The sequence below is a fragment of the Mytilus edulis genome, chromosome 6 (genome assembly GCF_963676685.1).
Source record: "Mytilus edulis chromosome 6, xbMytEdul2.2, whole genome shotgun sequence".
NCBI classification, from domain to species: Eukaryota; Metazoa; Mollusca; class Bivalvia; order Mytilida; family Mytilidae; genus Mytilus; species Mytilus edulis.
In genome coordinates this window covers 45,226,188-45,244,812 of record NC_092349.1, presented here as the reverse complement: position 1 = coordinate 45,244,812, position 18,625 = coordinate 45,226,188, and the positions used below count along the sequence as shown (strand labels likewise).

Here is an 18,625-nt window from a genome sequence, read left to right as displayed (position 1 = left end):
ATTATATCAGGAACAAATACAAGTCAAATCTGCATTTCAAAGAAGTAGTAAGAAAAAATACGCCCAATTTCGATTAGCCGTTAAAAAAGCCAGAAGAGAAAAATATGCTAGTGACAAAGAATTCCAGCTTAAATTGAAAGCCCTCAACCTTCTAAGATATAGACAGAATGTGCTTTTCAGAGAGAAGTACAAAAAAAAGGCTGCGTGAACAATACAGAAGTGAGTTACAATATAGGGAAAAGAAAATTTTACTTGCACCAAAGAGACGTACTAAGCGTGATAACAATATTGCAGCATGGTTTAGGCAACAAGTTAGGGACGGTCCAAGGTATGTTTGTTCTGTGTGTATCAAACTAAAGTTCAGGAAGCAAGTTGTCAATCTGGACAAAGACAAATATATCAAGAAAGGCAAACAGAGTGCAGCTGTTGCAAATATGTGTATCACTTCTCAATTTAAATCTGAATGTACAGATGCATGTCCAATCAAGTATCAGACCATTATCCACAAATTATGGATATGCTACACTTGCCATCGCCACCTCCTGATAGGTAAGATTCCAGCAGATGCTACACTAGTAAATGTGCCACGCATGATAATCGTGCGAAAATCATGCGTAAATCATGCGTATTTTTCGCACGGAAAACGCCCAAATCGAGCTACATCTGATAATCGTGCGTAAACTTTACGCATGATTCCCGCACGAAAATTATGCGTATAGAGCTACGTGCGTATTACATGGAATAAGTTTACGCATGAGAATCATGCGTTAATCAAAACACATGATTATCGTGCGTAGTCATGATAAAACTATGTAGTGAATTATTTGTTTTTAACGTCTGGATTTGATAAGTTCTTCTTTTTTTAATGTGTTGACAACTTTTGGTATTTTCTATTTTCATTTTTATACAAATATAAAGTGAAAGTTTTTGGAAAAAATATATACTTGTTTGATTTTTATGTCACAGTTGTATTGCTGGAACTTGCGATGAAACAGTCAATATACTTTCATTTTTAAGCAATATAATTGTGATCTGCATTTCCTTATAAGTCACCTAGTGTGCAACTAAAATATGTTTCTAATGCAATATACACATACAAGGATTTTGGTAAAGAAATCTCAGTCATACAATAAATTGTTGCTAAAAAAGGTGAATATTGATGATAACTCTGATTTAAAATCCATTTAAACATTCTACATTCTACATGTATATTCAAGAGTACAGCAACATTATCCCAAGTATTTCAGTGCTTGCCTCTGGTTCGTATCATATTTTGTTTTCACATATTAACTTGTTAAAAAATTTTCTCTTCTTCTTTACATGTCTTATGTTTGGGTCTTTTTTTTTATAGCTCACTATACCTGGTTTTTTATTCATTGTTGGAGGACATATGGTGACCTGTAATTACTTACTATATATACATTATTTGAACAACTCTTATGGATATTTTTCTCATTGGAAATTCAACCAAATTTCTTTACTATTATATGATCTTTGGATCATATTATATCAAGAGTAATTGTCCTCAACAGTGATTGTGTAAAATATAGTTTTCTTTTTACAGTTTTGAATGTCTCCATTTTCTTCAAACTTTCTTAGTACAAACACCAAAATATAAATTTCAATCTTCTAACTTTATTTCCAAGTATTTTTATTCACAATTTTATTTCTTCAGTTTTCAAAGTACAACAGGTACATGAATGTCTTCTTCGTGAATCAAAATATTGGGTTTTTCTTGTAATATTTCCAATGTTTGTGAAGTTTTTCCATGTTTGTGAGGTAGTCTTCTATGTCCTTTATTGGTTATTCTTCACCATGTTCACTGTGAATGGTAACTGAAATAAAATATTCATAAATAATATAAATTTGACTTAAGTAAATTAAATAATTCGATAATAATTAAAAGTGTAATTCACTTAAGAGGTCTCAAACAGCTTATAATGTATACGCATATAAAAAAAAAAGATGTGGTATGATTGCCAACTGTCTTTATCTACAAGAGACCAAAATGACACGGACATTAACAACTATAGGTCACCCTACGGCCTTTAACAATGAGCAAAGCCCATACCGCATAGTTAGTTATAAAAGGCCCCGAAATGACAATGTACAACAATGATTGCCAATGAGACAACTGTCTATATCTACAAGAGACCAAAATGACACGGACATTAACAACTATACATGTTATTGGTCACTGTACGGCCTTCAACAATGAGTAAAGCCCATACCAAATATTTGGCTATATACATGATATAAGGCCCCGATATGACAATGTAAAACAACCCTTCCCCTAACCTGGGACAGTGGTATAACAGAACAACATGAAAACGAACTATAACCAGGTGCTCTGCAGGGCGCAGCTTTATACGACCCCAGTGGTTGAACCCTGAACAGTTGGGGCAAATTTGGTTACAATATTCAAGCTTGATTCTGTCTGAATTTGGATTGTAATCAAATTTTTGACATATACAAAAAATGTAGGTTTTTGTCAAAAAAATAAATGTAGTCAAAGATCTAACAAATCTATTGCACAATACATGCAATACTGTGCAATTGGAGATTTCTTGAAACTTTTCAAAATTCGAAATTTGAAAAATTTTGAAAAAAAAACCGAAGCCCTTCAAAAAATGGTGAACAACCCCCCAAACCCCCCCCCCTCCCCCCAACTTTTTGAATCCCTTTTGGAGCAATTACCCTTAAACTCAATCCCATGCTTTCCTTTGTAGTATTGAACCTTGTAGTACAATTTCAGAGAGATCCATACACTTAAACACAAGTTATTGTCATGATTGTTTAGAAACTAGAAACATGCTTCTTTTTGGTCCTTTTTTGGCCCCTAATTCCTACATATTTTGGGCAATTAACCCAAACTTAATTCCAGCCTCTCCTTTGTTATATGGTACATTGTGGTACAATTTCAGAGAGATCCATAAAATTACACACAAGTTATTGTCTTGTAACTAGAAAAATGCTTGTTTTGACCCCTTTTTGGCCCTAAATTCAGAGCAATTGAAATACTTCTACACAAGTTATTATCCTGAAACTAGAAAAATGCTTGTTTTGGGCCCCTAATTCCTAATCAGTTGGGACCTTCGTCCCAAAAATCAATCTCAACCTTCCTTTAGTGGTAGTGAACCTTCTGAAATTTTTTTATGAAGATCTATTCACTTTAACTAAAGTTATTATCCGGAAACCAATGTGTCTTCTGACGACGACATCATACCATTATACGATCCCAAAAATTTTTGGGGTCGTATAAAAATCAGTTGAAAAAGGCTCTACTCACAGAGCTCCAGATAAGCTGCGTATTTGCGTGATCACGCAATACAAATAATAAAAAACCCAATGCAATTGCCCATTGCAGGGTTCAATAACCCAATTAATTCAAAGGAAAACCCAATTATATGCCAAAACCATGAGTTCTCACTTCTCAACCCTTTTATTGGTTACCGTTTGCGTTATTTACCCTTATCTGTTTACAGTCGTCACGTAAATCTATTTTTATAATATTTATAATTGGAAATTTCCTTTCGTTCTAAAAATAGATCCCTGCATCAAGCAGCTAAAATGGGTCCTGTTAGAGTTTTCCCTTGCTCAATAGGTACACGTGTTTTTTAAAACATTTATCATAACACATTGAATTAAAACGAAAGTGAATGTTCGGTAAAATTATTTAATAGAAGCATGTTTTCTGCTTCTTTTGAAAAGCTGAGGGAAAGTTATGATGATAACAAGACTAGGAAGCGTCCATCGAACGCACGGGCGTGTGTGTGTACCTTAACGAGAACATTGCTAATAAACACGGGGTTTCGCCAAAAACGAAATCAGTTGGAAAAAGTGAAATGGCCAAATCAATTATGACATGATAAAGCATCAGAAACCAAAAGTTCTAATAAAAGACAACTAAACCCAAATTTATGTAAATTGAATAAAACAAAAACATTCAAGTATAATTAGTGTTTATATATTATTTTTTTTCATTTTACGGTTAATTAATGAATACACACACAGGCACTGGGCTCATAATTTATTATATAAAGGTATAAGACGAGTGCCTGTGAATACACATATCCGTTTTTGTGAGAAAATACAAACTGGCAGAAGGTTTGAAACGGGACACAAATTAAAACTATAATTGCTCCTCAGTGAATAAACCAAATAAAACAGCTAGCAAATAATCCTAACCCTAACCCTAAACCAAATAAAACAGCTAAACAAAGAAAGAAACATACAACATGACATACATGTATTTAAGATGGAAAAAAATCTGGGGTTAATATTGCCTAAATATTCAATATTGTGTTGATGAAAAACCCAATACATTAAGGAGCTTGGTGGTGAAAAACCCAATTTGGTATTAACTTGAGGGGTGAATTGGAATTGATAATGCAATTAAAAAACTTTATCACCCAATTATATAAGAAAATGATGGGTAAAAACCCCAATTTATGAATTCTTATCTGGAGCTCTGCTACTCATCAGATGGACAAAAATACAAGTGGACGTGTTAATTTTAGAATGTTAAAAAAACTGCCGTAATGTCTATGTGTATTGATATAGGAGAGGCAAACTCTTAGTTAGAGAATGGAAACTAAAACTAGAGGCTCTAAAGAGCCTGTGTCGCTCACCTTGGTCTAAGTGCATATTAAACAAAGGACACAAATGGATTCATGACAAAATTGTATTTTGGTGATGGTGATGTGTTTGAAGTTCTTACTTTACTGAACGATTTTGCTTCTTACAATTATATCTATAATGAACTTTGCCCATTAGTAACAGAGAACTATATTTGGTAAAAATTTACATAAATTTACCAAATTAATGAAAATTGTTAAAAATTGACTATAAAGGGCATTAACTCCTTAAGGGTCAATTGACCATTAGGTCATGTTGACTTATTTGTAGATCTTACTTTGCTGAACATTATTGCTGTTTACAGTTTATCGCTATCTATAATAGTATTCAAGATAACCAAAAACGGCAAAATTTCTTTAAAAATTACCAATTGCAGGGCAGCAACCCAACAACCAGTTGTCCAATTCATCTGAAAAATTCAGTGCAGATAGATATTGACTTGATTAACAATTTTACTTCTTGTCAGATTTGCTCTAAATGCTTTGGTTTCATAGTTATAAGCCAAAAACTGCATTTTACCCCTATGTTCTATTTTTAGCCGTGGTGGCCATCTTGGTTGAATGGCCAGGTCATCGGACACATTTTTCAAACTAGATACCCCAAAGATGATTGTGGCCTAGTAGTTTCAGTGGAGATTTTTGTAAAAGATTACTTAAATTTATGAAAAATGGTTAAAAATTGACTATAAAGGGCAATAACTCCTAAAGGCAATGAAAGGGGTCAACTGACCATTTCGGTCATGTTTGACTTATTTGTAAGTCTAACTTTGCTGAACATTATTGATGTTTACAGTTTATCTCTATCTATAATAATATTCAAGATAATAACCAAAAACAGCAAAATTTCCTCAAAATTACCAATTCAGGGGCAGCAACCCAACAACGGGTTGACCGATTCAACTGAAAATTTCAGGGCAGATAGATCTTGACCTGATAAACATTTTTATCCCATGTCAGATTCCTAAAAATGCTTTAGTTTTTGAGTTATAAGCCAAAAACTGCATTTTACCCCTATGTTCTATTTTTAGCTGTGGTGGCCATCTTGGTTGGTTGACCAGGTCACGCCACACATTTTTTAAACTTGATACCCCAAAGATGATTGTGGCCTAGTTTGGATTAATTTGGCCCGGTAGTTTCAGAGGAGAAGATTTTTTTAAAAGTTAACGACGCCGGACGACGACGCCGGACGCCAAGTGATGAGAAAAGCTCACTTGGCCCTTTGGGCCAGGTGAGCTAAAAATCACCATTTTTTCCATTTGTAAAGGGGCATAACTCTATACAATAAAAACGATGTCACCAAAATCCAAAAGTGATCTTTGTTCTGATGTTATACATTTGTACTATAACTAATAAGCATTGTGTTTAAGATTCATAACATTTGGTTGAGGCAAACCTTAAGTTAATAAACTCATCATAGATACCAAGGACTAAATTGTATGTACGCCAGACGCGTGTTTCGTCTACAAAAGAGTCATCAGTGACGCTTGAATCCAAAAAAGTTAAAAAGGCCTAATAAAGTACAAAGTTGAAGAGCATTAAGGACCAAAATTCCTAAAAGTTTTTCTAAATCAAGCTAAGGTAATCTATGCCTGAGGTAAAAAAGCCTAAGTATTTCAAAAATTCTAAATTTTGTGAACAGTTAATTTATAAATATAACCATATCAATGATAAAGACAAAGACAAGCGCAAACTTCTTTGATAAGTATTTGCACATTTTTTTAGTAAGCATTCTCGTTTTTGGAAAAAAATGAAACTGATCTTATCATCAACCTACGACCAAATCATTCCTAAAACAACCATTATGTTTAGATTGAAGTACACATTTATATTAAGTAAACAAAACAGAGATTTTCATTCCATGTCAGAAGAAAAATCGATCACTACAGCTTGGTTAGTAGCTATATCCGCTGTTACAATGAAACACAGTGATTTATATAAAACATTACAATAAAACTAAAAAGTTTTAAATAGATTATACATGTTATATCATATTACAATGTATTATCAAAATTAACTGCAATTCTAAAGATGAACTTACTTTGATATCAGTTCTTTTTGTAGTACATTCACACCTACATGCACATGTTTACCAGTGATTTTAATACTGTACTTTCCTTTCATTTGGCAATAAGCTTAAATTGTAAAATTGTAAATATTAAGAATTTAATCAAGTAGTCCAGACAAAAACTACATGTACATTTGTAGTATGAGCTAATGCTAACTAATTTATACCTTTACTATATACTTTGCATTGTTAGTGAATTTAAACAATACCTAAACAAACAACAGAAAAATATTAACAGTTTAGCTAATAAAATATATGTACAGTATTAACTTGTTGTTTAAAAGGATCTTTTCTGCTGTCTAAACTTTAAAAATAGTTTCAGGCATTAACTACTGATGTTTATTGGGTTTTGTTTTGCTGTTTTAAGTTAATAGGCAAAATTGTTAAAATACACCATTTATAGGAAATATTAAACTCATGAATATAACATGTAACTGTTGTCATTTGTTGCCATCCATATGATACTTCATGCATTTAATAAAAGAACAACCTTTCAATGTACCTCGCCAATGGATGAATAAATTTGCTGTCAAAAAGCAATAAAAACTACATTTTTTTTTCTTTTCTTATAAACTTTTTCTTAAAAATCTACAAGAAATGTAAACCTGTGTGGGATTGCTAATGCAATGCAATTTTCCTTACAATTTATATTCAGTATATCAGACATAGCTCCTATCAACATGTTTGATAGCACTTAGTTCAAAACTCATACAAGACCATGCTGATATAGATAGACGTACGATATGAATTACAAAAATATCTGACAAAAAAGATACCTTGTCATACCAACAACTGGTTTTAGAATAAATGTGTTTAATTCTGTCAAAAGACCCTATAGTTTAATCAATATTAAAGCCAAAATATGCAATCTTTAATGACCTGACAAGAGTATGGCAACTATATATCCCTTCTTATAAGTCTGATTAAAAGTTTTGTTAGCTTTTGAGGTGAATGCTGACATTTTTGTGCTTTGTAAAGAATATTATCATAAAAGATTGGATGTGAAATACCTGAACGTATAAGATGTTTGCATGTTGAGTGATAAATATTTAAGAATAATTTAATTTTGGATGTAACGCGTCTCCTGATTGGCTGACGTTATTTTGTTATCAGCCCATAGACATAATTTGGTCACGTTACCGTGACGTCATCAACGTTTTTTCATGGTTTTCTACGGTTTAAAATGGAATTTAGAATTAAATTATAAGAAATGACTAATATTTTTTCTGTCTATTCGAAATAACATAAAAAATGTGGTGCACACTGTTAAATAACCTGCTACGCGCGTTATTCAGTGTGCACCAAATTTTTTAGGTTATTTCTTCATAGACAGAAAAAATATTAGTCATTCCTTAAATGAATTCCTTATACCATTGATAAAATGTTTTGACTAGTTTGTGATATCGAAAACCCTGGTGTAATAATTTTTCACATGTGGGCACCGGACATTTGTATTCGATAATTCATCCCTCCAAAATTTATTTTGTCAGACAGGCGTATAAAAAATCTTTGAAACATTATCACTGAACTAGTATATATTTGTTTAGGGGCCAGTTGAAGGACGCCTCCGGGTGTGGGAATTTCTCGCTACATTGAAGACCTGTTGGTGACCTTCTGCTGTTGTTTTTTTCTACGGTCGGGTTGTTGTCTCTTTGGCACATTCCCCATTTCCATTCTCAATTTTATGTAGAGTGTGACAAGAAAAAAATATTCAAACAAAGTTTTCATTTCATTACATACCTCTCATCACAAAATTATTCCTTGACTGCTGCTCCTCATATGCACATAAATCAATATGACGATCTATGACTATACTATCTATTTAATCTAGAAAGCAATGCCTAAAATGAATTCTGTTCTGTTGCTATAGCCATGTTAGCTTCTCGTACTTCTTGAAGGACTTGTATTTTCATTGAAAGTGCTAAAAGAAATAAAGTTTAATAAACTGAAGTAAAAATATCTTCCAAAATTGCCTTAAAATATTTTGATATGGCAAACTGGCTTATTATGACTTTTTAGCAAGACCACCAAAGTTGCCTTGAAAAAGTTTTACCATTTTGATCTTTTAAATAAAACCACCAAACTTGCCATGAAAAAGTTTGACTATACAAAAACATTCATTGGAATGTTCTTATCAATAAAATAAAATCAATATGACCCTTGAATGAAGAGCTGAACAAAAGTTGTTATATTTTAGCTCTAAATCCGACATGATATACATTTTATAATGCCAATCTTTGGGCAAAACTGTAATTGAACTTATTTTCGCGACTTTTGTGAGTAGAAAAATAACGCGAATATAAATCGTCGTGAAAATGTAAAGCTTGGATTTTTCATTATTAAACTACATCAGGTAAATTACAAAATCGCGAAATAAAATTGGCACGAAGTGGACAAGAAAGGCTGAAACGCGAAATAAAGTATCTGCGAAAATTAGTTGGTTTACAGTAAGTCATTTTAATAATCATGATACATGCATGATCATGTACCTTGAAATTTGAAGTTATTCATAATTACACCAAAAGTCTTGTTATTGGCTTTGAACTAGCTGTTGGTACATGTAACTCAGGGAGTACTCTCAGATATGTACTTAGTCTTTTTTGTTAAGGGGATGTGTAAGATGTCTTTCTGCTTTGTTTAGATTGATGAGTTAGGCCTTGTTCACAATAATATCCCCAGATAGATGGGTTTGGCATCACAAAACTACTAGTCTAGCCCCATCACATTCTGTACATGAGTATCAGCCTGTAATTCAGTGGTTTGGTTTGTTGCTGTATATCATATTTTGTTTTTTTGTTCTTTTTTTGTACATAAATTAGTCTAGTTAGTTTTCTTGTTTGAAATGTTTTACAAATTTATCATTTTCATTTGGGGTCTTTTATAGCGGACTATTAGATACATGGGCTTTGCTCATTGTTGAAGGATGTAAGGTGACCTATAGTCATGATAGCTGTTAACTTCTATTTAATCTCTGGTGAAGAGTTTTCTCATTAGTGTAAACAATATTGTATTTTGAAAATAATGTAAACATTACAATATCATGTGAATCTTGACAGTTTTATTCATTGTTATTAGGATTGGAAAACAAGTGAATTTTCATTTGTACAAATTTCTCTCTTTTCTCATTGGCAATCATACCACCTTTTCTTATTTATATATTTACATTACATACTATTAAATAGACCTTTCATCTCCTCCAGGGGTCCACTTCCCATGTACAACACATATACATGTAGCCTGACAGCATGATTTTGAGTTGCTATAAAAAAATTGAGATATTTTCATGATTTTGGCATTATACATTTGTTAATCATGTTAATATATTTAGACCTCTGCCTGCTTTATGTAGCATTTATTCAAAGATGCCCAAGGTTGACAAATAGCAAAAAAAGAATCCCAATGTGGTTTTTTTTACAAAGTTTTATATTAATTGCTTGGTGTTCCTACATTTTTGTCATTACCTTTTGTTATATTTCATTTTGGCCTAAAAATTAGCCCCAAAATATAGTATTTTTGTCTTGGACAATTTTTTAAAATCTTAATTTTTATAACCTTTGAACCAGTCGACTCAGATTTAAAAAATTATGGCGCCAATGAATTTCTTTATTTTGTGCTCTTTCACAATAATATATTTTTTTCTGTATTTTCTATACTTCAGTCTTCATATTTTGGCTTAGCTGCGAAAACGTAGCTCTATTGTCCTTTTTTTTTTTTTTTTGCCATATGGTCCGCAAATATCAAAAATCATCAAAAGGACCTTAAGAGCTACGTTTTCGCAGCTAATTTTGGCTGACCTTTATAACATTGTTACCCATTTAACAGGTTTAACAGCATGAACAGTGTTCTTTTGACTTTTTTTAAATATTAATCTGGATTTTACTCATTTTCACAAGTGGGGATTTGGCAGGAGTATATTTGACAGGATTAAACACTTTTCATTTAGTGGGGGATTTTTTTTAAACTGTTAAAAGTGGGGAGAGTTGGTGAAAAAGTGGGGAGATTTGTCGGCAGGTCGAGTTGTCTTGCTTCCGTTCTTGGACTGATTAAAGGGTTTACATGCATCACAGGGGTTTGTTACACTTTGCCGTGTTTACTATGCAACCCCAATTTTTCGGGGTTCGTAATGGATAGTGAACCCGGAAAATTGTAACAAACAGAAACCCCTGTGCATGCATAACCATGATAACATTTGACATGTTGTACGCCGGTATAAAGTCAAAATACTGTAAACTATAGCACTAGCATCTGCTTTTATCCATTTAAAACATGTGTAAGATAATATTTACCTTTCGTTGCGCTTTCCAAGTACAAAATAGTGGGTACATAAATCCGTCAATGTTCCGGTTGGTTTGACTTTCATCATGTTCATTTCAATTTTTTTGTTCGCCGGTTTTTTCCAGTTAATCGACAATTAATAATACATTCATACTAAATTTTTGACCTCTCAGTTTGAATAAATACAGTGTCTTGCATTATCTTTCTGGCTGTCTCTGTCTAGGTGTTTTTAAAATACGGTAAAAAAAATCAAATCAGCAGACGCACGAGCGTCCATGGTTTTTGCGTCATAGTATAAAAAATGGCAACGGTGAAAAGTTTCCGGGTTTTCGTGTTCAACGTGCAAATCCGTTTACGTAGTTTTCTAGTTTGGTTTACGGATGGATATATGAGCATTGATTATGAGTCTGGAATCAATAATGGGGATATACATTGTATAGAGAATAATGAACAAAAAAAAATGAAGAAGAAAGAACAAAAAGAATTGATATTAAATAAGCAATATTTATATAATATCATATGACTGCCATGATTATCATTTATTTCTATTAAGTCATTCACTTATTTTGCATTTTTTTCCATGATTCAGAATCAAATTCTCTACTGAGGGGTTGACATTCTTCTGTAACTCCTTTTGTGATGTGGGATGGAATTTGGGAAAATTGACAAACGAGAAATTAATCCAATCAGACGGAATTTAGAAATCTCAGTAGAGTGTAAATAAATGAAATACAACACATAGGAATACTCTTGGTTTGTTAGTGTTCCTGCGGAAGATCTCTCCAGCTTCCTCCATTAATAAAAACTTTCCACCTTCGAGAAATAGTCAATACTGCTGACAGTGGCGCAAAAATGAACAATCGATAAGTCTTAGATGCAGATATAAACATTTAATAAGTGAATTATACATTTTACTAATCTGAATTTAAAAATGTATTATATTATTAGGAAATATACTTTAAGTTTGCTACTGTCTCTGTGACTTAGAATTGCACACTCTACAAAACTCTAGACAAAATATAACAAGTGCTACCCTACCGGCCTACATTATCAGCATAGTCGATCCTTGAAATGGCTAAGTTTTGGACTCGATCTATTGGTCAAAGGTTAAACAATATTTTTTTCTTTTATAATAATCAACTCATGGATTTATTAAGTATGCATATACTTTTAACACTATCTCTTAAAAGCTCGCCAAACCGTATGCAGGGCCGTAACTACCTACAAATTTTTTGAAGTAATAAAATGAAATATTGACAATATGTACACGAAGAACTTGAATTTATATTATAAACAACACAAGTTTACAGTTTTAACAGTGTTGTCATGATACGTGATATATCTGATATAGTTTTGATCGATAGTGAACCGTTTCAGTTTGGTTTTTTTTTTTTTTGGGGTTTTTTTTTCGTGTGGCTGTCCGTCAGTTATTCAGTATTTCATATGTCATACGAGAACACAATTGAAACTTTGCTTTCGACAATTTTGAATAATTACATTAGATGTATGTTTCATTATGATACGTTATTCTGATTGGCTAACTGCACATCACCTGTTATTCCTTAAGCAGTTGTATCACACAATAAAACTTATCATTCATGATGACACGAGGTCCCATAATAAAGTGCACAGGTGAATTAAATAAAAAATTTGATGTAAATCGTGTTTTCGTGATCCTAGCTAAAAAATGTAATTATAAGTATTGAATGCTTCTTTTTGTAACTTCATAGGGTTGTAAAAGCGTTGACCGTGCGCACATTTTTAGAATGAAGCGCTTCCGCGCTTCATACAAAATGTACTTCGGTCAACACTTTTACACCCCAATAAAGTTACAAAAAGAAGCATTCAATTCTTAAATAAAACTTAACTATTCACATTTATTTAGGGACTCAATTAAGCAGAGCAAGTTCCCTTTGTATTAATATTGTGAATCTTTAATAATATTGGAAATTCGTAACCGGCTGAATCAGCTGTTGGATCATTTTTTTAACGTGTCTGGTCAGAAAGTACTATACCACGTCTCCCGATCGTACGAGAATATTATGGTCAATGCCTTGGTAGTTAAACACTCCCATTCGTTGTAGCAGGGACTTTCTATACTAAGTATATACTAGTATAGAAAGTCCGTGGTTGTAGACTTGTAGTTATATACATGTCTGTTCAGCTTTCAACAATAACGAAATTCAAGGTACTGAGGCTAGGTTGCCACTTGTTGACGGCAGAGTTCCGAACTGTTAACCATGTATAGTACCTAAATTCAACCATGTATTTTGGAGATTCGTATTCCACAAAGAAGGCAATGGATTATATATGGAACCGCTAAAGCATGACTAGAGCGGAAAATCTTTAGCAGTCAGTGCCCTCCCCCTTTAAAGATTCGTCACTGGCGCAATCGTTAGTTTCTTTGTAATGGCCCGTAATGTAAAGTTATCGGTGTTTTACTGCATGAACATTTTATATTTTTAATAGGCTTTCTCGTGTTTTATTGGATTTATGGTAATAAGTTACCAGATTAATTTGTATCCTTCTTTGATTTCACGGTTAACAAGAGACACACAGATAAAGACCCTGTATTGTTATTTTTTATCTTATCTTTTCTTACCCAATTTTATTTTCTCCTGTAGGCTGGAGAAATCTATCAAAATTTCTTACCAAGTCTGTTTTGGTATACATGTACATCGCAATTTTAAAATGTGTTCACATTTGATCTTAACTAACGACGTCTTTGCAATACTTTAATCAAAATCTGTTCCGTGAATGTTTTCCTGCACACTGGTATTTATGAATGCCTCGAACATTGATATTTTTTGTTTCCTTTATATATGTATAGAATAGAGAATTGAAGAGTTATGAACTTTGACTCGGAAAACCACAAGCACGGGTAACTTTTGAAACCACCCGCAGGACATGCAGGACATGCAGGAGGTGGTCACAAATGGAAGTTTATACATGATACATGTAACTAACCCCCCACCCCCCCCATGTTTGCTTAAAACACAAATAGAATAGAAGCAGGTAGTTATGTCCTTTGCTTTTTATATTCCACTCTAAAGAAGAAGAAATATAAGATTAATTTATAATGGTACATTATTCTGTCATTGTATATGGACTATAAGGGACGAAGTAACACCATGTAAAGCGATTTTTGTTTGTCGTGATTTAAACATGATAAAGGTGTTTCTTTCCCCTAAATCTTAAGAGCCTCATTGAACAGGATAAAAACTACCTCAGACCACAAACAATCTGAAACTGTTCAAGTACTTTCTATATGCTCATGTGCATTTTCTTGTTAGCATAGTTTTGTACTTGGAACAGATAATCAGAATGATCAGCTATCGAGTATGGTCTCGTTTGTTTGAACAACCAATGATCAGGTAATTTGTAATTCAGCCTTATGTCAGTGATTTGGAATAAGAAAATCCTAGATAACATATGCAAATGGCTAGTTTAATTTGATTATAGTCATAACTGTATGAAGCACCTTTTAAAGACTAAAAAAAAAATACATCTATATGTAACTGCCATTTGGTCAAAGATTGGGGAGGGGGGGGATAGATGGCACATATGTACATATGAAAAAAAGTGATGTAAGGTATTGTACTAAACTTTTGAGAAAGTTATATATACTCGATAACAATATTAACACAACACAACACATCTAGATATTCCAAGTTCTATATCATTAGTTTAAACTTTTTTTTCCAAAGTGTTGAAGAACAAAAGATCTGTCATTAACCATGTTAACACCAAATTCTTCAAATAAAGAAACACATTGACAGATATGCCATCCACCATTACTTTAGTTGTTTGTTGGGAAGACACTAGGCACTTTTGGTTACTCAGGGACACACATTAACTTCAAATTTAAAAGAAAGATTTTTTTCAATGACATACAATGTACAGGAAAAACTTATTCTTTAAATCAACATTGTTTTAATGCAATATAATTTGACCATGTTGACCCTTTTTCTAGATTTTTTCTTAAGAGATGTTTTTGGTAGATCATGTTGATGGTACAACCATATTTTAAATTAAATAAATGGATGACTACGTGGAAGAAATTTAAAAAAATCAGCGTTAAGAAAATGAAGAAACTCACGGTCTTTTCATAATATAAAATAATGTGAAACTGTTGTCAAGAGAGGCTGTCCATTTTATTTTGTATATTACCATACCCTTTTCATTAAATTGCTCTATATATATTATAGTCGCCGTCAGCTGAAATTCGTAGCGGTTATCGGTAAAAATAATCTAAACTATCAATCGCGTTCACTCGAGATATAGTTTTTCACATTCCATTCATAAATCGCAAAAAGAAAAACCACTACTGACCTACCTTTTAAGTGATCGCACTGTAATAATCCTGACCTTCACTTTTCATAGACGATTTTGAATGGTGGAATCAGCCATTGTTTTTACCGGAAGTGTTTCCGTGGAGTTCAATTTCATAAAATTTGCATAAAGCGCGGGAAACCTTATCACATCAATGAAAGGAACATTTCAGGAAACTGCGTACAGTGACGAATGTCATATGTAAACAAATGATCCTCATAGAAACAAAGATGGCGGAATTACAATGGAAAATATTCTGGAAAATGTGAAGGTCAGGATTATTACAGTGCGATCACTTAAAAGGTAGGTCAGTAGTGGTTTTTCTAAATGCGATTTTTGAATGGAATGTAAAAAACTATATCTCGAGTAAACGCGATTGATAGTTTAGATTATTTTTACCGATAACCGCTACGAATTTCAGCTGACGGCGACTATAAATTATTTTAATATTTCATATTTTTAATTAAATTAGATTAATCATGTGGTCTTTGCTGGAAAGAAATGACTCCATTTGTACTCATATATGCCAATATTTAAAGTTAAAAGCTTTAAGCAGAGATTTACAATATGCATGTACATCTGCCATGATCTGGCATGCAGAATGTTAAAAGCAAGTAAAGAATTGACTTTATTTGTGCAATATCTATCATGATTTATATACAACACATGAGATTAACAACTATTACATAAATCAGATGAGTCGAGCATGATACACAAATAACTTTCTCATGTACTTAGCTTTCATGCGTAAATCATGCGTTTACAATATATGTGATACACACATGTATTTATTACGTGCGAAAACCGCATGTGAAGATCATGCGTTTAACGCATGTATTTATTACATGCGAAAACCGCATGTGAAGATCATGCGTTTAACGCATGTATTTATTACACGCGAAAACCGCATGTGAAGATCATGCGTTTAACGCATACTTCAGATACCGCATGATTTTCACATGATTCACACATGATTTACGCATGTAATAGCCTTTATGCGTAAATCATGCGATACACGCATGTTTAAAACATGCGAAAACCGCATGTGAAGATCATGCGATTTACGCATACTTCATATTTCGCATGATTCACGCATGATCCACGCATGACTTTCGCATGTAATGGCTTTCATGCGTATATCATGCGTGGCACTTTTGCCTGTGTAGTGCAAATGGTTTGCAGCTTCCTACTATTCCAGAAGAACTTGACTCTTTAAATTTATTGGAGAAACAGCTAATCTCTCTTCGAATACCATTTATGAAACTTGTTCAACTACCGAAAGGGAACCAAAGAGGCATAATCGGCCAATGTGTTTCGATACCAACAGATGTACAAAAAACAGTGCAAATTTATCCTCGTTCTGATGATGAAACACAGCTTGTCCGATGTAAACTCAAGAGGAAGCAGTCATACATAGGTTATTGCCAGTATGAATTTGTAAGTACCAACAAGATATGCAAAGGGATAAAATGTATAAAAGAAAGAAATCCATTGTATAAGGATATAGCTTTTAATGATAAATGGCATGACAATCTACCACAGGATCTTGAAGATATGACAGCAACAGAGGAAGGGAATAAAAGACATTCTGAAATATCAAAGGTACAAGACGAAACAAAAGAACACGACCAAGATAAACAACAGCAAGAAGGTGAGAATGTCGAAGGATATGAAAGCAATCCTGAAATATTAGAGGAAGTCAATACAACTGAACGCGATAAAGAACAGCAACATGAAGAAGTTCACAATATCAAAGACAGAGGATTTCCATCTGATACATGTCTGCAGCCAGTAGATATAGGGCAAGAGATACTTGATCAACATTTTGACGATATTTTTTGTGTTGCACCAGGTGAAGGTAGTACACCTGTGAGCATGATGACAGAGGTAGGGAATGAATCAATGTCCTTTCCTGCACAGTTTCCTGAAGGATTGTTTGGGTCATTTGATAACAACAGATCAGTTCATCTCACAAGAACAAGGTACTTCCATGCAAGGCTCTTAAGTGGTGATATGAGATTTTCAACTGATTCGTCATACATATTTTATGCACAGTATCTTTCAGAACTTGAACAAGTAATATCCAAAGTTTCGATAGCTCTACGAAAGAGCAGTGGCAAATATACAGCAGGTAATAATATCACAGCTAGTATGTTGACGGATAGAAATCAATTGAAAAGTCTGTTGTCTACAGACCAGGGCTACAATTTTTTAACTCCCATTCGAGGTACTCCTCCATATTGGCAGTCAGTTTTAAAGGACCTATTGGCAACAATTCGCCAGCTAGGAATACCAACATGGTTTGCCACTTTTTCTGCTGCTGATATGAGATGGTCAGAAATTATTAATCTACTTATGGAACAACAGCAAAGTACTCAATCTTTTGATGATCTTGATTGGACAGCAAAATCTGAAATATTGAGGTTAATTCCTGTCATGAACGCTGTCATGTTTGATCACAGGTTCCACACCTTCCTTAAGGAGATAATCATTAAGCGTAGCATTGTTGGCAAGGTAAAGGACCATTTTCATAGGATAGAGTTTCAACAACGTGGCTCTCCTCATGCACACTGTCTTTTTTGGATAGAGGATGCACCGTTGCTCGATAAAGCTGACGACCAGACAGTGTGCGACTTTGTTGACAAATATGTCACGTGTGAATTACCAAATAACACAGAGGACCCAGAGCTTCATGAAATAGTTAGCAGTGTTCAGCAGCACAGCAAACATCATACTAAGTCTTGTAAAAAGAAAGGCACCACCTGTAGATTTCACTTTCCGCGTCCACCCTCAGAAAAAACGTTTATCTCAAGACGTCAAAGCCTGGCAGATCCACAATTAAAAAAACCTCCACAATAGCTAAAAGATCATGCTCAGTCTGTTTTACATAATCTTTGGACCATTATTAATAATGAGAATTTGGGAGATATTACAACTGACCGTTTATTTGCTGCTGCTGGAATTACTCAAAAAGATCTTGAGGATGCATCTAATATCCTGACAAAAAGAAATACTGTCACACTGAAACGTTCTCCATCTGACTTGTGGATAAACCAGTACAACCCCGATCTGCTACGATGTTGGAACGCGAACATGGACATACAATTCATCACAGATGCATATTCATGTGTAATGTATATCATATCTTACATTTCAAAAGCAGAGAGAGAGATGGGGATAGTATTAGAAAATGCGAGCAAAGAGGCTGCAGCAGGTAATTGTGGTGCACAACAGGCTATGAAAAAGATCGGGGGAGCATACTTTCGTCAACGAGAAGTTAGTGCACAAGAAGCAGTTTATAGAGTTTGTGGATTGC

The 18,625-nt window shown here is 33.5% G+C and overlaps 1 protein-coding gene and 1 long non-coding RNA gene across 2 annotated transcripts; one reads left to right on the top strand and one right to left on the bottom strand.

Moving 5' to 3' along the window:
- Positions 1 to 1,616: 1,616 nt before the first annotated feature.
- Positions 1,617 to 11,402, bottom strand: LOC139527745 (uncharacterized). The gene is made up of 5 exons (XR_011665428.1): positions 10,989 to 11,402; positions 9,875 to 9,961; positions 8,443 to 8,623; positions 6,676 to 6,769; positions 1,617 to 1,835 (listed from the first exon to the last, which is right to left on the bottom strand). It is a non-coding gene; the product is annotated as an uncharacterized lncRNA (long non-coding RNA).
- Positions 11,403 to 16,566: 5,164 nt separating this feature from the next.
- Positions 16,567 to 18,168, top strand: LOC139526418 (uncharacterized). The gene has a single exon (XM_071321565.1). The coding sequence runs from the start codon at positions 16,567 to 16,569 to the stop codon at positions 18,166 to 18,168; it is 1,602 nt and encodes a 533-aa protein (XP_071177666.1).
- Positions 18,169 to 18,625: the final 457 nt, after the last annotated feature.